The following is a 21,045-nucleotide window of genomic DNA, read 5'->3' on the forward strand; positions in this document are numbered from 1 at the left end:
CCCTCCTCCCGGCCCGCGGAGGCCGCGCGCCGGTCACCTGCTCACCTTGCCGGGCGCCGCCCGCCTCGCCTCCCACTCCTCCCGGGCGCCGGGCCGCTGCAGCCCGTCCTGACGTTACCTGCCCCCTCCACCCGCCGGCCCGTGCCCCTGCCCGAGACCGGCCCTGGTCCTGTGCCCCCCAAGTGCATGTCCCTTCTTGTTAATAATCCTTTAGCACTTACTTGCGGAGGTTTTTACGTCGCTCTGCCAACTTGACACCTTTTGTGCAGCCCGCTTTGCTCCCTCCTGGTGTCGAACGGTTCACTCAGCCTCAGCTCTTGCTTCGCTTGGCCGGTTCACTTGCCTTTTCGCTTAAAAAGAAAAAAAAAAAAAAGAATGATGTTAAAAAGCCTCCATTTTGGAAAACAATGTCTAAATTGGGGAAAGCCTTTTTTTGGGGGGTCTAGTTTTTTTTGTTTTTTTTTCCTTTACTTTTCGGTTGAGATAGTTTCTTCTGATGTTGTTAGCGACGTGCGAGAGAGACCTTAGGAAATTTCCCGTACTTTCAGTGTCCCAAGCTTCGCTGAGTTTAGTTAGGAAGGTGAATCCATCCAGCTGGTGCTTTGGAAATTCGAGCATGCCTGCTTGCGTTACAGAGGATGTACTTGGTAAAATAGCCTGGAACTAAAATTGAGTCTCGTGAAGATTTTTCGACACGGGATTTTAAGGATTTTTGCCATAAAATCTTCTGGTGGCACGTTCACCTTAACCTTGATTCTTTTCTGTAGGAAACTGCACTTGGTTTGGTTTCCTTGACAACCTTGTGGGGGTGTCTTTAATTTGTTACAGTCCATCTCCTACTGATCGTGCTTTCCTTTTCCTGCTGAAGCCACTAGCATTGGTTACAGGCTGGGAAAAAGTGCCTCTTGGCTTGTGCTAATTCCTTTTGAAATAAGCATTTGTATCAGAGGTCATGTGGCCTTTTATTTTAGAAGTTGTCTTGCTACTCCAAACAGAAGCCAAAATCAAGATTGGTGTGAACACCTGCCCCTCAATTGTTGGCGTCTGACGCATTCGTTCCCCCTGCAACATCTGTATGCATCCCATGCCCAGCCGAGCTGTGGTCGTGTCAAAGAGTGAAGGCCACAGGGAGATGTATTTTTCATTCCCACACGTGCATGTGAAACCCTTGCTTTTGTATTTTTGGTCTTGTAAACCCAGTGAAATCTAAAGCAGTGCTTGGTAGCTGGCGCTAAGATAATGCCCACGGAGTTCGTCATACCTTTATGTTAGTGAGACGGGAACCTTACTCATCGTTCTTGCTATAAATGCCTACAACATGGTGCTCAGTTTTGACCTTTGGAGGTAAGTGATAAATGTAACTTAGCTTGCTTGGAGATAAAACTTCAGTTATGTCACTGTTTTGTGACCCCACTTCCTTGCAGTTTTTTTTTTTTTTTTTTAAATTTTTGTCTGTCGTAGGCTTTGGCAGTCTGTTGTAGACAGTGGCAGGGAATCTTCCCAGTGGGTTCCGCACAGACATATTCTGTTACGGAAGTGACTGATTTATCAGGAATTCCCAGGGCCCAGTATGTGGTCAGAAGGAGCAGCCTGGGAAGGCTTAAGTTCACTTAAGTGTATCAGTAGTTCTTGTATTTCCCAGAGAGTGAAAACTATTTTTGGATGGACTTTAGCCTCAAAACGGGAGTAAATAAAAATGCACCTAAAATGAACCAGGACCAAGGGGAGTCCTCCTACGCTGTAGACAAGCGGCTGTTGTAGTTGGGCCTTGCATTTGGCCTTAGTCTCCCTGCCTGACAGTTACGAGAGAGTCATTGCCAATTATGTAATTGTTGTCATTAGGAAGGCAGAGGCATATCTGCTCCTCAGGTGAAAAAGCCTTTTTTCTTTAAAAAAAATGTTTTTTTTTAATGTTTATACTTAGAGCGCGAGAGAGTGTGCACCAGCGGGGGAGGGGCAGAGGGAGAAAGAAACACGGACTCCGAAGCAGGCTCCAGTCTCTGAGCTATAAGCACAGAGACAGACATGGGGCTCACACTCCCAAACCGCGAGATCATAACCAGAGCCGAAGTCCAACACTCAACCTACTGAGTCACCCAGGTGCCCCTGAAAAAGCTTTTTATCTAGTATTAAATTCTAAAAGAAAAATTCACGTTGAACTGTACATAGTGAACAGTAGTGATTTAGCAGTGTACCGAATAGTGTATATGTACATATTTTTTTCTTTTCGTAGCAAATAAATTTCATCTCTGTAACTGCACATCCTCCTCTAATAGTCCCTGAGATCACCTTAGTGAGCACAAGTGTGCTGGGGGCCAGGAGAATATGGACCAAGGTACCCGTTTGATCTGAAGATAAAGCTTTGTTTATTTAAAGGGACTAGTGGGTTACAGAGTTTTAAGAGAATATTCCACAAATTCCAGTCTTGCTTCTCTTAACTTTTTTTGCATTAAAAAAAAAAAACAAAAACCTTAAGTAATGTCTACACCCAGCATGGGGCGCTTGAAACCACAACCCTGAGATCACGAGTTGCACACTCCACTCACTGAGCCAGCCGGGTGTCCCTTTCTTGCATTTCTAAACTTATTTGGAAAAAAAAATTCAGAAATATTGGAAAGCTACAAGAAGAGTACCAAACTACTATGTATCCTTCACCTCGCTTCACCAGCTGTTAACATCACTTCCATCATTCTGGGTATTAACTGTACATAGTATTTTTCTGAACCATTTGAGAGTAAGTTGCAGATCTTGTGCCCTTTTATACCAAAATACTTCAGTGCATACAGGGACTGTCTCTTCTGTAATCACAGACCAATGACTAATGTGAAAGAGTCTAAGATGCATGCAGTGGTGTTGTCCACACAGCCTGGATCCCCAGGGCCTGTCCCATGATGACTTGTGGCCTCTTCTTCCGTCCCTTGTCCAGCTCCGCACCTTGTGTTTTGTCGCCAGCCTGCCTTTCAGATCTCGTCCAACCGGACGAGTCCCGGAGCCGTTTTCTGTTTTTCAGGACATTGACATTTTTGGGAGCCAGTTTCTGTGTATATGGTCCCTCGGTGTAGGCTTGTCTGGTGTCTCCGCAGGATAGATTCAGGACACGCGTGCATTTTGGTCAGGAATACCACAGGACACGCGTGCATTTTGGTCAGGAATACCACACGAGGCGCCATTCTATCCAAGTGCATCCTACCAGAATCTCCCCACCCCCAGCGTGATTGAGATACAGTTGACAGAGACCCTTGTAGAAGTTCAAGTTGTGCAACATTTCGATTCATTTTATCTGTTGCAGAATGATTACCACCGTAGCTTCAGCCAACACCTCCCTCACATCACATAGTTGCCATTTCTTCTTTGTGGTGAGAACATTTAAGGTCTCTTCTCTTAGCAACTTGCAAGTACATGATACAGTATCATCGACTGTAATCACCACGCTGTACGTTAGATCCTCAGAACCTCTGCCTCTAGTCAGAAGGCTTAAAATAGTGAGTGATCTGTCTCCTCTTGGATGAAGCTCGCTTGGGTTATTTGGATAGAGTGATGTCTGCTAGATTTCTCCACTGCAGTTTTCCCCTTTGTAATTAATGTCATTTATAGAGAGAGATTTGAGATTATGCAAATAAATACCTGTTCTTTCCTTAAACTTTCACCCATTAGTTTTAGTGTCCACTGGTGATTTTTGCCTTAATTGATGATTGCAGTGGGGTTGCCAAATTGTGATTTAAGTTTAAACTCTAGCATCATTTCTACTTTTATTAATGTTTTCGTCTAAGAGCACACTTTTCCATCGTTGTCATCTATTTATCAGATTCAGTGTGTAGGGGCTGTTGTTTTATTCAAAAGGTAGTAATCTGTTATAATCAAAAGGTTTTTATCTGTTATTGCCATTATTTGTTTTGATGCTTAAATTGTTCCAGATTTGGCCAATGAAGGCCCATGCAAACTCTTTCTGGTGTTCTTTGGACCTGTCCCCATCTTTTTTTGAGCGTGTTGCTGTTATCTGAAGACTTCAGCAATAGCCTTGTGCGTGCATACATCTTTTTGTGTGTTTTCCTGGGTTTCCCTGGGATAGATTTCTAGAAGTGGGATTTCTGGATCAGAGGGTAACTGCATACGGAGGTTTGCCCATCAGTGCGAAATCCCGCTCAGCAGTATGTATCCTTACCAGCAATGTGTGAAAGGGCTTGTGTCTTCTTATAGACCCACCAACAGAGTACATTGTCAAAGATTTTGATTTTTATCAGTCTAGAAGGTAATCAGTGATATTATAGGTTTTTTTTTAAAGCTTATTTATTTATTTTGAGAGAGAGAGAGAGAGAGAGAGCGAGGGGAGGGGCAGAGAGAGGGAGAGAGAGAATCCCAAGCAGGCTCCATGCTGTCAGTGCAGAGCCCGATGTGGGGCTCGAGCTCACAAACCGTGAGATCATGAACTGAGCCGAGATCAAGTGTCAGAATCCTAACTGACTGAGTCACCTAGGCACCGCAGTGACATTAGAGTTTTGAGTTTCTTCTCATGTGGGAAGATGAGTATCTCTTCATGTGGTTAAGAGGCGTTACATTTCTGTCTCATCATTTCTCTAGCCCATTTTTCTGTGTGTTTTTGGTCTCGTGCTTCTTTGATTTGGGAAGCTCTTCGTGTGTTAGGATGTGTTGGACGTCACACAGACTGCTCCTGGCTTCAGTGATTTTCTAGGAGCAATTATGGGACTGTAGTGAAAAAGTACAAAGCAAAAACAGCCAAGGGAAGGGGCGGGAGGAAACCAGGAGCAAGTTTCCAGAGTCGTCAGTGGAGTGACACGGACGTGCTTAGTCAGCACCCAGTTCTGACAGCACACCAAGGAAGCTCATTAAAGACGGTGCCCGGTGTTACTGGGCCTGGCCATTTCACCCCCGCCTAGCACATGCCGAAGTTCCAGAACCCCCTAAGGGAAGCAGATGTTCAGCATCAACTACTGTTTGCACGACTTAGGCACAGTGAATACCGGTTAGGGAATGGGGGGAACTCTCCTGAAACCCGAATTCCCAGATGCCAGTCAGAGGCCCGGCTGGCAAGCAGGACTTGTCTCAAGAGAGCCATCTTGAGCCTGTTGACTCTTTTCTGCACGTGAGGGTGTTAGCTCTTCATGGTATCAGTTGCAAAGGCATTTTCTTCCCTATGTATCATTTGTCTTTTGCTCTGCAAAGATTTTTTTTAAGCAATCACATTTATCTTTTCCTTATTGTTTATAGAGTTTGAGTCAAAGTTTTTTCCCCCCTGTTTCCAGGTTATTTGGTGTTTTGTTTTCTTTCTTTCTTTATTTATTTAAAAAAAAAATTTTTTTTCAACGTTTATTTATTTTTTGGGAGAGAGACAGAGCATGAATGGGGGAGGGGCAGAGAGAGAGGGAGACACAGAATCGGAAACAGGCTCCAGGCTCTGAGCCATCAGCCCAGAGCCCGACGCGGGGCTCGAACTCACGCGAGATCACGGGAGATCACGCGAGATCGTGACCTGGCTGAAGTCGGACGCTTAACCGACTACGCCACCCAGGCGCCCCTGGTGTTTTGTTTTCTAATGGTTTCATTCCTCTCTTCTCCCCCCCAGCCCCCATTTAAATCCTTAATCTATTTGGAATGTATCCTGGGAATAGTATGAGGCAAGGACCCAGTTGGAACGATTCCTGTCTTTTTTTCCTTTTGGCTATGTCATTTATCTCAACATCATTTATGAAGAAACCCCTGTGCTTAGAGATGCTGTCTTTATCACATACTAAATTTGTGCAGTTGTTTTTGTTTCTAGATTTTGTTTTGAGTTGCATTAATTGGTCTATTCATACACCACCGCCACAGGGTTTTAATTACTGAGGCTTTAGGATGATTTAATACCTGGGGAGGCCGGCCTCTCCTACACATCCCATTCTTTTTTTAGGGCTTTCTGATAGATTTTTGCTTGTTGTTCCTCCAAATGAGCTTATAATCAGCTTCTCTAGTTGGGCGGGGAGTGGGGGGGAGAATGCCTCCTGGCATGTTTATTTGGATTCTATTAAATTTATAACTTAATTTAATGAGGACCAACGTCTTTTTTTTAATTTAGTTTTTTATTTTTAAAAATTTACATCCAAATTACTTAGCACATAGTGCAGCAATGATTTCAGGAGTAGATTCCTTAGTGCCCCTCACCCGTTTAGCCCATCCCCCCTCCAACAACCCCTCTACTAACCCTGTTTGTTCTCCGTATTTAAAAGTCTCTTGTCTCCCTCCCTGTTTTTTATATTATTTTTGTTTCCCTTCCCTTATGTTCGTCTGTTTTGTCTCTTAAAGTTCTCATATGAGTGAAGTCATATGATATTTGTCTTTCACTGACTAATTTCACTTAGCATAAGACCCTCCAGTTCCATCCACGTCGTTGCAAATGGCAAGATTTCATTCTTTCTGATTGCCAAGTGATACTCCATTGTATATGTATATACAGCACATCTTCTTTATCCATTCATCCATTGATGGACATTTGGCTTCTTTCCATACTTTGGCTATTGTGGATAGTGCTGCTAGAAACATGGGGGTGCATGTGTCCCTTCGAAACAGCACACCTGTATCCTGTGGATAAATGCCTAGTAGTGCAGTTGCTGGGTCCTAGGATAGTTCTATTTTTAGTTTTTTGAGGAACCTCCATACCGTTTTCCGGAGTGGCTACACCAGCTTGCATTCCCAATGAGGGCCAACATCTTTATGATGGTGACTCCTCCTATGGAAGAACATGGCGTAGCTTTCCATTAGTTCAAGTCTGTTTGTGTCTTTTAGGAATAGTGTTTCCCTTAGGTAGATTTCTTGTTAAGTTTACACATAGGTATGGAATTTCTGTTTTGCTGTCATAAATGGTGGCCTTCCTTCCTTCCTTCCTTCCTTCCTTCCTTCCTTCCTTCCTTCCTTCCTTCCTTTCGCAGGACTTGAACTCACAACCTTGAGCTCAAGATCTGAGCTGAGTTCAAAAGTCTGACACTTAACCAACTGAGCCACCCAGGCACCCCAATGTGTTTTCTTTTTCATTATGTTTTCTGTTTTTCTTGAACACATTAAGGGTATTAGTTTTCTGTGCATGTTAATTTTGTAACTTGTTACTTTAAAAGATACTGTTGTGTTTGTTTGAGTTTTTTCCTTGATCTTGAGGGTTTTCCAGATACAAAATCTTTGGCAAATAGAGTGTTTTTCCCTTTTCTTTCCATTGGTAAGGACTCTATTTTTTTTGACACTTCAATGACCATTGCCTCTAAAATGTTAAATAGGAATGGAGTTAGTGGGCATTATTCTTTTGTTCTTTACTTTAGTGGGGCAGCTTCTGGTGTTTCTAAAATAATATGCTGGCTTTTGGGCTACTTTGTGTGTGTGTGTGTATGTGCCTACATACACACATGCATATGCAAGTATACAAATGTATGTACGCACACGCACGCACAAGCATACAAGTACATGCGTGTACACGCACGCACATTTACGAACATATGCATGCATGCGCATGCACACACAAGCACACAAACACGCATGTATGCGCATGATACAGACACACGCGTGTGCATGCACGGATGCACACATAAGTATAGACACACGTGTACGCACATCCATGCACATGCATACGGAGACACACGTGTATGTGCATGCACACACAAGCACGCAGAGACCCGCGTGTACGCGCATGCACGCAAAGCACGCAGAGACACATGTGCACGCGCATGCACACACAGACCCGCGTGTACGCGCATTCACGCAAAGCACGCAGAGACACGCGTGTATGCGCATGCACCCACAAGTATACAGATATACGCATGTACGCACATGCACGCACATGTATACAAATACACGTATGTACACATATGCATACACATGTTATTAATCAGTTTCTGTTTTTTGGAATGTTTACAACAGGAATGGGTGTTGGATGTTGTCAGGTATCTTTATCGTAAATGGAACAGGTAGTTTTCTTCCTTAGCCAGTTAGTATGATGGGTTATATTAGCAGATTCCCTAATATTGAACCCCTTTTGCATTCTGGGATAACCCCCATTTGATCATGATGCGTTATTTTTTGATGTGTAGGTAGATTGTTAACATTTTATTTAGATTTTTGCTTCAATGTAAGTGTGACTGATTAATGGCTTAGTGTTTTTGGTGCAATCATTGTCAGATTTTGCAGTCAGCATTACGCTGTCTTCATAAAACAAATTAAGAGCTTTTCCTTCTCCTTCTATGCTGTGGGATGGTCTGGGATGGTATTGGGATTACCTGAGTTTTAAGGTTTTGGTAGAATTCCCCCATGAAACTGTCTGAGCCTAGTGCTTTCTTGTGGGGAGAGTTTTGTTGCTCACCCTATTAGAAGCCTGTGGGACTTTCCATCTAGCGGAATCAGTTTTGCTGTGTTGTGTTTGTCTGAAAACAATTATTTTCATCCAGATTTTTCAAATGTATGTATATAGTAGCCTCATGATTTAAAAAAGTGTCCTCTGCTTTTATGGTTATTTTTCCTTTTGTCACTCAAATTTATGTGTTTTGTTTTCATCCTTTTTTTCTTGGCTTACCTAGTGACTTGTCTTGTGGATCTTTTTTCAAACAATGAGCTTTGGGGTTTACTTCTTAGTTGTTAGTTTTGTGTATTTTGACTCATTTATTCTGCTTTTGTCTTTCCTTTTTTTTTTTTTTTTTTGCTTTCCTTTATTTTATCTTTTAATTTTTGAGCTGGTTGTTAAACTTATTATTTTTTCCTTTACTTGAAAAGGCATTTATTACCACAAAATTTTGACTGATATATTTTAGGCTGTATGTATCCCTTAGACTTGGATTTATTTTTTGCATTATAATTTTCAAGAAATTTCTGTATTTTTGTTTTGAGTTTCCCCCATAACTCAGTATTTCTCTACTAGCATGTTTAAAAATTTTCAGGTATAAAGGCCTGTTTGGTTTTTTATTTTGCTTTTAATTTCTGGTGTTGTTGCAGTATGTCCACAGAGAGTGCTGTTTGCTTTATTTCTGTTCTTTGGACTTCATGGGGTCTAAGACCCGGTCAGTTTTGTGAATGTTCTGCACGGACGTGCAGATGTGTTTTCTGCTAGTGTGTCCAGAGTTTGAAGCGTACCTGCCTGTGTGAGCTACTTACATGATGTTCCCCGGGCCTTCGGGTCTCCCTCGCTTACTCTGTGTCGGCCCGAGAATGGTGTGTTACGTCTTGCGCCCTTATTTCCCTGGTCTTCTGGAAGGGGGTGCCTTCTGGAATCGGGTACCCCGATGGGGTACCTCTGTGTCAGCAGTTTGTGTCTCCCCGAGCCGCGACTGTAGTGCTGTGAGGGTGTCCTGTTTTTAGGGGGCTTTGCAGTCCCCTGGGAGTCCCAGTTCTACTTTGTCAGACAGTAAAAAGGATGGTCAAAAACATGCTAGACTAACAGCAGGAGTGTTATTTAAGCTTTAAAGGAAGCAAGCGGTTCATTTAATCATTTATTTTTGGGCTTATGTAAAAAATTTTCATTTTATCAGAGTAATATGCATACTGATTAAAGGTCAGATAGAGCTCAGGGGCTTATGTGAAGACACATGGGTGCTGTCCTGCCTGCTTTTCTCTTTCTTCAGAAATAGCTGCTTTCAGCTCTTAATTGTGTATCTTTCAGCATTTATGGATTTCAGTGTTTCTAAATAATATGCACATCAGTCTGTCTTTTGATTATCCAAATTTTCACATTATCTCTTTAATTCTCTCATCCTGGGGCACCTGGGGGGCTCAGTGGATTAAAGGACAGACTCTTGATTTCGGCTCAGGTTACGATCTCATGGTTCGTGAGTTCGAGCCCTGCTTCGGGCTACACGCTGACAGTGCGGAGCCTGCTGGGGATTCTCTCTCTCTTTGTCTCTCTCTGCCTCTCCCCCACTCGTGCTCTCTCTGTCTCTCTCAAAACAAATAAATAAACTGAAAACAAGAAGAGGGTTAACTTCTCTCATTTTGCCTTTGCCCTCTGTTTCTCCTTCCCTCTTCTCCCACAAGGGGTTATTACATTTTCCAGCTAGTTTGTGACGCGTGTTTGTGTTACCATGCGTGTGCAGATGTACTTGCTCATTGAGTAAAAGTGTGCCATGATTACTTTTTCTCTTAAATTTGGTTTTTATGGAAGCTCATGATTGCCGCCTTTATTTGGGTTTCTTTGTATCCACTGCTAATGACTTTCCGTATTTTCGAGTAGCCAGCTTCTCACTACAGTTTTCCACAAGGTTAATTACGTTATAGATCCCACCAGTCCGTTTGTTTTTGGAGATGTTCCTTCTGCAGACTTTGGCCCTTCTCTCTGGGGTGGTTGCTTCCCAGGCCTGCCCGCCACACAGCCTGGGACTTTGCTTATAACCTTCTAGGCATTTCTTTGCCTTTCTCCTGGATTGAGTCCGTTTCCTGAATCCTGCCTTCTGGCTGCTTGCTTTCCTCTCTGCTGGTGGCCGTCCAATAGCCAGCTTTGTGAGGCTGGGAGGCACCTGTGGGTGCAGGGATTCACAGTGAGTGCTTTTGACATGCCCGTGTCCCTCGTCCTGTCCCTCCTCTCCAGTGGGTGCACCTTTGTCATCCTGGCGTCTCCTGCCATCATTCTGGGGCACACGAACCTCTCTCCCGTGTATTCTCTGTTCCATGTCGTCATCTTTTTTGGTTTTCTCCTTTGTGTTGGCAGAGGGCGTCCTCCAGTAGCTTTCTGAGCAAGGGTGTGCGGGAGGGAGATGTTTACCTTTCCTGCTCGTCCAAAACGTCTTCGTTCTAACCCTTCACTTGGTTGATCGTTGGGTGTAGTATTCAGTGTTGGGGAAGTAATTTTCCCTCAGTTTTTCAGACACTGATTCTTTGTGTTCTTGCTTCTGCTTTGCTGCTAAGAAGTCTGAAGACTTCGTAAATGACTTTGATTCCCCTACTCCACTTCCTGGAAGCTTTCAGGGTTTCCTTTTTGTCTCTGGTTTCTGAAGTTTCACAACAACGTGCCTTGAAGTGAGTGTGTTTTCCTCTGTTGTGCTGGGCTTTGTGTGAGCTCCTGCAGTCTGAAGACTGGCATCTTTGAATTCTGGGTAGAACTTCAAAAATGTTTCTTCCTTTGCTGTGTGTGTGTGTGTGTGTGTGTGTGTGTGTGTGTGTGTGTGTCAGTGCACGTGCTCATGTGCACGCTCTTTCTGGAACACCTGTTCACGTGTTGAATTCTTAGGCTGTTTCTCTGATTTTCTTACTCTTTCTCTCTTATTCTCCATCATTCTGTCTCTTTTCCTTCTAGGATATGCCTTGCCTTATTTTCTAGTCCTTCTCTTCAGTTTTTTCCATTTTTGCTCTTATTTAAATTTCCAAGAATTCTTTTTGTTCTCTAAATGTTCTTTTACTAACAGTATCTCGTTTTATTTTTTGAATGTAGTATCTTCTTGTACGGTATTGATGATGGTGTTTTTATGGTGGTGTTGGTGCTGTATCTCCCTATATAGGTTTTGTTTTTTCTCCTTTTTAAAACATTTTTTAATGTTTTATTTATTTTTTGAGAGAGAGCATAAGCAGGGGAGGGGCAGAGAGAGAGGGGGACAGAGGATCCAAAGTGGGATCTGCACTGACAGGCTGACAGCAGCGAGTCCGATGTGGGGCTCCCAAGTCACGAACTGTGAGATCATGACCTGAGCTCAAGTCGGATGCTCAACCGACCGAGCCACCCAGGTGCCCCTGTCTTGTTTCTTCTGAGTTTTCATCTTTTTCTGCGGTAGAAAGGGTTTCCTCAGATGTTGGTAATTTCTGGCTGCCTGCTTATGATGAAAAGTCAGAAAATGGAAAAGCTCATTGGACTTTCTGAATGTGTAGATTTGCGTATTGATTTTGAACGTCACCAGGGGTGATGTAGGCAGGTTGTTTGTTGGGGAATGTTCTGGTGTCTGCGTCTTCAGATTCTTCCTTTTGGACTGGTCAGTTTCCCCAGAGGCTACACTTCGGGTCCTCCGCGTGGAGGCCGGGCCTGGGTGCTCGGCTTCTGAGAGCGGAGCGGGGAGAAAGCAGTGGTGGGACAGGGTGTCTGAGCCGTCAGCTTTTGCCCTGTACATGGTCAGGCCACCCTTTGTTTTCTGATTGGTGCTGGTGTCCCCCATGCCGAGGGACTGCCGGTGGAGGCCTTTTGCCTTACAGTCTCCAGAGAGTCCACGTGCAGAGTGCGCTGGGGTCACGGGGGAGCCGTGGCCCAGCTGTGGACGGAGGGGAGTCTCGCTCGGACCCCCTGGTTTGGGCCCTCGGGTCTCAGTTCCCCAGAGCCCGTGCAGCTCCCAGGTCTGGAGCCTTTCAGGACGCGCGCGTGCGTGCCGGGCTGGTCCTCAGCTCTTGCCTCTGCTGGTTTTCTTCTCCCCGGGCCGGTCACCACTGGTCCTCAGCTCTCCGGAGCCAGACTCTCATTGTTGTGTCCGCTTCTTTTCTTCCCGTCACTGGGGATCGACATACCTTTAAAAAGTCATTTTGCTTTGAGTTCTGTGGGGCTTTGGGACCAAGTGAAATAATGAAATCATACGTTTAGTCCACCATTTTAATCTGGAAGTTAAAGTTCCCTTTAGAGAGATCAAAATCCACAGAGAGACCATACCTCATGATGTTCTGTTTCCCCAAACTAGGGCAAAAAATGCCGCCGGTAGAAGGACAAGTGGACAAGTGTATGTGGTCAGGTTCACAGGTCAGCAGACAAAAGAAGGATATTGGATTTAGATGAAATAATTAATACATTTGAACTTGTCTATTGAACTCTTTGTCCTATAAACAGAGACTCCGCTTTTGTATTCAGTAGCCCAAGGAGTGTTTGAAGACCTTAGACCTTGATCATGTGCCAATTTACAGTATCGAGAGGGTGTGTATTACTTAGAAACTGTAATTAAGACATGAGGATAATTTTAGTGTCCTGAGAGCCATATTCTAAGGCAGTTGTGGTCCCTCCCCCCTTTTTTTAAACTGAAGACCTTACGAAGGAGGGGAGCTATTTTGGCTGAAGTTTGGGGTTTGAGACTGGACCTCATAAGGGGTCTTAATCAAAAGAACCTCCCTATAGGATACGGTTTGAAAAACACTGTTCTAGGATGTGACATTTCCACTTTTAAACATAGATTAATTGAGCTTAAATTGTCACCTTCTGCTCTAGACACATGGTTGTAGGAGGAATTTTAACTATATATAAATATGTTGAGTTGACAGATTAATTCTCTTGACTGCAGAATTGAAAAGTCTGTGTTACTGCCGTGGAAAAATAGTGGCGCTTAACGGAAGAGTGAAAGAGGCTCTACCCAAGAGCTGTTTAAAATGTTTGGGGCAAATGAGGATATTTTGTATTGACAGAAAGAGACTGTGGAAGGATACGTAAGAATGGGAGGTGGTAGAAGGCAGGGGTGGGGTGGACGGTGTCGGCCTGGGCGTGAGATTTGGTGTTTGGAAGTTTGAGCTAAGAGAACATATTTGTTTAAAAGGCAGAGTGGTATTGGTATTGCTTCATGCAGCTTTTCATTCTGTTTCCATGTGAGAAAGGGTCTCTGGTCAGGGGACGCATGGATGTGGCATTGAGTTTGAGAATGTGGCACAGTTTATGCGTTTTTGGAAGCAATGCCTACCTCAACTATGCTGGCTGTCCTTTCGGAAGATCGTGTTCAAACAGAAAACCAAGGGCTTTTAATGTAAAAGTTGTTGGTCTTGATTCCTTATGTACACATATTTGGGACAAGTTGATTGACATAGCTCTCTCCATTTGGATGAAAAGACATACATAGCACTGGAAGAGGAGTAATATGAAATTTTAGTGAAGTGAGGGACTTTTCAAAGTAGAAACTACACAGGAAGTTGTTCAGGAAGATAAATGGTAGATTTGATCATCTAAACTGTCAACAGTTATATTCCAGGAAATGTATAACTGGGAAAAATTGGTGACGTATATGAGCAAGCATTCATAGTAAATTGTACTACAATTGTACTACATTGTACAGGTAGTACAATTGTACTACAATGTACTACATTGATCAGGTAGTAAAGCTGTAGCAGAAAATTATTGAAGGGTCATATGTGGAAAAACATAGAGGGCTACTGTGCCTCAAATAACATTTAATAGTAACAAAGTTATCAAATAATGGGATCCTTTTACGTTTTGAATTAGGAAATATTTTCTGGAAATGGTAATATTTAACATTAAGGGGGATTATTATCATTTGCCTCTTACGGATGAAGAAATTAAAGTATGGAGGGGTTAACTTACTTGCCTGAAGTAACATAGTGCTGTGTTTTGAGCCCAGCATTGTGAGTCCAATTAAACTCCCTTACATCACAAACATATACTGTTTTGCAGCTTCTTTCAAACCGCATTGCCTATCTGTGTATGGCAGTAACATAAATCTTCATTTTTGATGGCTGTGTAGCATTTTATGGAATTATTATAACTTACTTCATACATCAAATTGATGGCATTTGAGTGTTTCCAGTGTTTTGTTGTTTTGCTATTATGCTGTAGTGAATATTTTTTTGTTCCTGTCTTTTTTTGCATACATCTAAAAGTGCTTCATTGGGGTAAATTCCCAGAAATGTGCCATTTGGACAGTAGGGTATATGCATTTAGAGTTCTGATAGATAATGTGAAACATGTGTGTATAATGACTCTTCAACCTTTTACTGTCACCCGTGTATAACTTACTACCACTGTCTTCAGTATTGGCCCAGATTTTGAATGGTCTTGCAGTCAGTTTGTAGCTGGATTTAATATTTGATGTTTCTTTCTTTGTTGTTGTTTTTTTTTAATGTTTACTTATTTTTGAGAGAGAGAGAGAGAGAGAGAGAGAGAGAGAGACAGACAGACAGACAGAATCTGAAGCAGGCTCCAGGCTCTCAGCTGTCAGCACAGAGCCTGACCCAGGGCTCGAACTCACGGACTGTGAGATCATGACCTGAGCTGAAGTCGGACGCTTAACCGACTGAATCACCCAGGCTCCCCAATGATATTTGATGTTTCTTAAAAGAATATTACTCTTCCCATGTAAGAGTAAGACTTTTCTCAATGTATTTGCCTGCTTGTATATTGAGAGTTCTTCACACACATTTACCTATCTCTGTATCTCTATCCATTTATCTGTATAGTTTAGTCCTAAAGGTAATATTATTGCCTTTAGTAATAGCAAAGGTAAATTGTTGCCATTGCAACTAGGATCTCTTCATACAGCATAGATTCTCACTTGTTCTTGTTAGGTAGGAAAGTTGTTGATTTTTGTCTGTTTATTTAATACCTGGCCATCCTACCGAATTTCCTATTTCCTTTAATTTTCTACTTAATTTCTTTAGATATTCCAGGTCTGCAATTACCGTTTACAAGTAAATTTTTGTCTTCTCCTTCCCAGCGTCATTCCTTTTCTTTAGTTCTTTGTGATTTGTATTATCTAGTGATTTCTAAGCATGTTGACCATCCGAACCATGGGGTTGGGACAAGGAATGTTCAAAATATAGGTGTCCAGGCTCCTTCTCTGCAGATTCCCATTAATGGCTCTGGGACAGGCACTGGGAATTTGTATTTTAGAAATTTCTCCGCGATCTGTTCAGCGGGTTTCTTACATTTTTTCTGGAAGCCTACCCAGATGATGTTAAACTGGCCTGCCGGAGAAAGTAGGCCATGGTGCGACAAAAAACTCAATTTGAAATCCTGTTTCTAAAAGGTAAACATTTTGAGGAGGTCTTTGAGGGTGGGCTCATGCTTTCTGCCTCCCTCTTCATTATCCTTAGAGTATGGCTGCTACATGCATGGTTTCTGGCTAGTAAACTGATGGGAATAAAGTAATGCTGCTTTGTTTTCATAAATGGTGTCTGGGACGTGGTCCGTATTTAAGAGTTGTGTTTTACTTGCTGATCTTTTTTTTTTTTTTTTTTTTGGTCCTGCTGTTTATATAGTTGAGCTGTTCTAACTAACATCATCTCTAATGGGACATACCAGTCCAGAACTGGATTGTCCTAGGAGGGAGTTTTAGAATGAGCACTTGCTAGTTTACATGTACTGGGTTCTAGATAATAGGTTCTCGCTGAAGTTTGGTATGAGCCTGGCTTGATGAAAATTTTATTAACATTTGAAATTTGAATGTTTCTTTAAAAAAATCTTGGTAGACATTGGTTACATTGTGGTTATTCAAAGAAACTAAACCTCAAGTGTGTTTGATGCTGTATAAGGGGTAGCACAGAAAAAACTAAAGGCATTAAGTTACCATAAGTGATCTGAATGGTTTGTACTTTTGTCTTTGTTTTTAATGGTTTCGGTTTTGGTAGGAGGGTAAGGGAGGATCTCATAGTAATTTATTTATACATAAGAATATTAATATGTGTTAAAAAATTTTTTTGATGTTTATTTGAGAGAGAGAGAGAGAGAGAGAGAGAGAGAGAGAGACGAGTGGGGAGGGGCAGAGAGAGAGGGAGGCACAGAATCGAAAGCAGGCTCCAGGCTCTGAGCTGTCAGCACAGAGCTCGATGCAGGCCTCAAGCCCACGAACCGTGAGATCATGATCTGAGCTGAAGTCGGACGCTCAACCAACTGAGCCACCCAGGCGCCCCTGATTATTAGTATATCTTAATGTTAGTTTGCCTCAGTCATGAAAATCGTCATTCGCTTGCTGTTACCGATGCTGCGTTACCTGCGTGACTCCATGACAGAGGCCTCCCTTGAGGGCCGTGCTGTCTGAGAGACCACGGTGGCCTCAGGGTCTCCGCATACCCGCAGCTGCTGTCGAGGGGCACGTGCTGGTGGCATCATCAGTATTCAGTTGAATTTTGGTCTAAACGTGCACCAGCCCATCTCTGCAGCCTGACCTTTTGCTTCTCGGGGCCATGGCTCACGATTTCAGGGTACAAGACACAATTGTGGAAGGATGTCTTCTATCTGCCGGGTTTACCATTTGTGCATTTTATTTCCACCACAACGCAAAGTGGGGTGTCTGTGTTGTAGAGTTACGTACGGCAGAGGGACTGAACGAGGCCACAGAACATGCTGTGTGCGTTTTCTGAACTTTTCAAAACTTTCAAGTTAGGAAATATTTCAAACACACAGAAAAATAACAGTCAAAAAACTTACTATTATTTTTTAATGTTTACTTGTTTTTGAGAGAGAGCGAGAGAGAGAGAGAAGCTGAGTGAGCAGGGGAGGGGCAGAGAGAGAGGGAGACACAATCTGAAGCAGGCTCCAGGATCCAAGCTGTTCGTACCATGCAGGCACTCCCCCACCCCCCTCAAAAATATAACTTATATAGGTAGCACTGTTCTAGGGCTTTCTCTGCTTCCTTATTTCTATATAAAACTCACTGAGCCTAGGAAACAGGTTGTATTATTATGCCCATTTTACAGGTGGAGAAACTGAGATACAGATAGGTAGAGCAACGTGCCCAAAGTCACACATTTGGCAAATAACAGAGCTGGGACTTGAATCCAAGCAGTCTGGTGCCAGAGTGCATGGTCTTGACCAATACAATGCACTCTGTTGACTTTCAGAAATACAAAATATAATGGAACAGATAGAAATGATACTTTCACCTCATTTTAATAAAGGTTAACATTTCACTGTGTATGTTGTTTGTTTGTTTGTTTGTCTTAACTTCATCACACAAACAAGTGTTTTCTCACGTGTAGATGACAGATTGTGCTTAGACGATGGCCCTGGTCTTTATGTGGCCCATCACATTGTGTTTCTGACCTTCAGCACCCCCCTTTCTAACACTGCCCCTTTCCCCCGCAGTTTGGCAGTAAATCCCTTTCCTTACAAGGGTAAGAACTCATTCAGCAGATATTTATGGGGTGCCTGCCACATGCTAGGCACTGTGCTGGGGGTGGAGGTACAGTCAAGAAAAAGAACTGCGTTCTGTCATCATACAAGCTATAATCTCACCACGCCGGCAGGCAGATAATCTGAGTGCAAGCTGCATAATTTTGGGGGGATGGGTGAGTGATGTGGCCTTTAAAAAAAACCACAGTCTTAAATTTGAGGGTTTTAGTGATTTCTGACCTGCTTGTTAGGTTTCTTTAGCCTTGGGTCAGCAATTCAGTTCATTTGTATTTATTGTCTGGAATATACTTCCAGAATGATGGTCGAATTGGGAATTTTGAAGTTCAGTATATGTTGCTTTCCTTCTGGAAAGTCCCCAGGTCTGGGTCAGCTTTGAAACCTTGCTCTGGGTCTGGTGAGCCCTACAGTGGGGTCCACTTGGTTTGTGCATCTGGTAATTTGTGGAACCTGGAGGGCCCACAGATGGCTCCCAGAAACTTCTGGCATGGTCTGATGGTTTTCAGAGCCCAGCCTCACCCAAGTTCCTGTGGCACCAAGAACTTGGAGACTGAGCAGTAAGGCGTGATTTAAATGGAGCGAACTTGCCGTTTTGGGCTCCCCACGCCTTATTCATTCACTATGTGTTCAAAAATAGTGAAATTAGCATATGGTAAAAATACATTTACAAATCATAAAATTAATTTATTAGAATTTGGAATGTAGTACCACATCAAAAAATTTTAGTATCAAGCATCTTGAAATAATTTATAAAAATGGAATGAATTAACAAAGTGACTTTCAACACTGCTGGGAAGTGTTTTTCTTCATTATGAGCGTTACTGCGGGATGATGGCTCAGTTGTCCAGACTTTACTGTTCATTACAGTCGGCTAATAAGGAAGGAAGGGCTCATGAGTCTTTTCGATTTTCAGTTTTTTATTTCCAGCAGATGGTTCTCCGTGGTGGTCCCCCCCTGCCACTTTTTAAAAAAAAAATTTTTTTTTTATTTAAGGGATTAGCAAATGCTTTTGGAACAGATAGTAGTATTTTGGCATTTGTTTTAGTTAAGACTTTTGGAACCCATCACACAGAGTATCTTGACAGAAAATGGGCTCGTTCTGAAATGAGATGAAAAAGAGATGCTCCTGTCAGATATTCTCAGGAGGTGGCAGTGGCTGTTTCTAGACATATGCCATGACATTTTAAGAAAATTATATAATCATTTTTTAAGTGCGCGCCCCCCCCCCCCCCCTTCAAAAGTTCATGAAGTTTGAGAAGTAAGTGTGCTTCTCCGAGAGCCAGCTCTGGAGTTTAGCCTGCTCATTCAGATTCGGGTTCTTTCTCTGTTCACCAGCTGCTTGGCTCGGGGCAGCCGAACGAACATCCCAATGCCTCAGTTTTCTCATCTGCAAAATAGGGACAAGGGCTACTCCCTTTGCAGGACTTTTGTGAAAAGGAAAAGAGTGTAAAAGCACGTTTAAAGCCGTGAGGGACACACAAATGTATGTGTTAATGCATGTGTGCAAAATTTTTTGCCAGTAGAAAGAAGCTTCACATTTTATGTTTTAATAACAGCTCGCTTATCTGAAATTAGTGTTTGATTCTCAGTCATCATAAGCTTTTTTTTTTTTTTCCAAGTGAATATTTTGAGGCTTGATGTTGTAGGACTTGGAGAGCTTATGATAAAAGACACTAATGGGATCCAGAGGACAGTATTATTATCTAAACCTGTGTTGATGACTTTGTGCTTTTAGGTATACCAAGCTTGGCTACGCAGGCAACACTGAGCCACAGTTCATTATTCCTTCATGTAAGTACAGCCCCACCCTCAACGTGTGTGAAGGACCGGGGTTCTCGGCATTGTGATTCTGTTTTCCAAAGCATATTCATTGACTTGCCATCTGCTTTTAGAAGATTGTCCTGGTTACTGGGGAGGGTTATTGATTTTGAAACCGAGTCCTGAATATTGCTATAGACCGTAGCTGTGGCCTAAAATCCCCCAACTTTCTGGCCCTTTGGTCCTCTTCTGAGAAAGCCCCTTGTCACCATCGTTGGAGTTTCAGCCTGGGTGGTTGGCTGGGGCTTTTCCTTCAGTCATAAATGTCTGAGCTGCCTTGAAGAAATCTGGTCCTTTAAGGTTCATTTGCAATTTTAAGTAAGTACAGTTTTATTAACTTAGTGACTCCGTGGACTGAGCATCCATTGTGCTGCACTGTTCACTCTATTGAATGCCCTTTAAAAAAAACCCCCAAAACACGAGAGGCCTGATGACTGTTTTATTGTGTTCAGAGTGTCTGCTTTTGTTTAAATTTTGGTCAGTGGAGAGTGATGGACATAAAAGAAGAAATGTTCTCATATCTTGGCAAGAGTACGTCCTACCCACTCTTTGTTTCCCACAGGAGCCTCCAAGGTCAGGTCAGTTGTTTTTAGGGTAGAATTTTTTCTCTGAAATTGTTTAAATTCCGGGCTATTATTTGGAGACCGTTTACCAGACTAACTTGTATCAGTCCAGGGGGAAGGGAAACACTGCCTCCTAAGTGTAGATCTTGTGCGATGAATTGTGATCTTAGAAGTTGTAAGGTGGTGCGGGGCCAGGGACCCAGTGAGGGTAGGCCCTTGTCAGCAGTATGGAACATTATGGAACATGGACAGCTTAGGAGGCCTGGGGCGAGGAGGCTTAGCGTTTATTCCAGGGAAGGCGCAGGCCTTTTTGGTGTATATGGGTACTCACCTCACTAGGAAGTGTACCCCAGATTCCTCGAGCACATGTTATTTACCTCATTCTCCTTCCTTCCTTGCTTGCTGTATAATCACGAATCTGATTTCTAGGTCTGAACACCCTGGTACCATGGCGGGGTGTCCTTAATAACAGGCACAACTTGTCTGCTGTGTTCTTTATTTAGGATTCATAATTTGGTGTATTAGTTTGCTGGGGGCTGCCGTTATAAAATACCACAGAGTGATGTCTTAAATAACAGAAATGTATTTGATCCCAGAATGGAGGCTCGGAGTCCCAGATCAAGGGGCCATCAGGACTGGTTCACAGTGAGGCCTCCTTCCCTGGTTTTCAGACAGCACCTCCTCACTGTGTCCCCACATGGCCTTTTCTCTGCACACAACCGAAAGAGAGATCTCTGTGGTCTCTTCTTATGAGGACAACAGTTCTCTTCGATTAAGTCCCACCTTACGACCTCATTTAACTTTTATTACCTCCTTACGGTCCCCACGTCCGAACGCAGTCACACAGGGGGCAAGGGCTTCAACATATGAATTTTTAGGAGACGTAATCAGGTCCAT

The 21,045-nt window shown here is 43.0% G+C and overlaps 1 protein-coding gene across 4 annotated transcripts in view; it reads left to right on the forward strand.

Annotated features, from left to right (window-relative positions):
• The window catches only part of ACTR3B (actin related protein 3B), a 94,069-nt gene that overhangs the window by 5,904 nt on the left and 67,120 nt on the right, over positions 1-21,045 (forward strand). The window contains exons 1-2 of one of the 4 annotated variants that reach the window (XM_040464532.1): positions 735-1,344; positions 19,503-19,558. The exons of 1 other annotated variant lie outside the window; for it this stretch is intronic. In XM_040464532.1, coding sequence (XP_040320466.1) covers positions 1,319-1,344; positions 19,503-19,558 — 82 coding nt within the window. In that variant the 5' untranslated portion in view covers positions 735-1,318. Of the gene's footprint in view, positions 1-734; positions 1,345-19,502; positions 19,559-19,948; positions 20,164-21,045 lie in introns of those variants that run through there. 2 more of the 4 variants (XM_040464534.1, XM_040464531.1) reach the window with 2 other exon arrangements.

This window comes from Herpailurus yagouaroundi, unplaced genomic scaffold, assembly GCF_014898765.1.
Source record: "Herpailurus yagouaroundi ecotype Mexico unplaced genomic scaffold, PumYag 483, whole genome shotgun sequence".
NCBI lineage: Eukaryota > Metazoa > Chordata > Mammalia > Carnivora > Felidae > Herpailurus > Herpailurus yagouaroundi.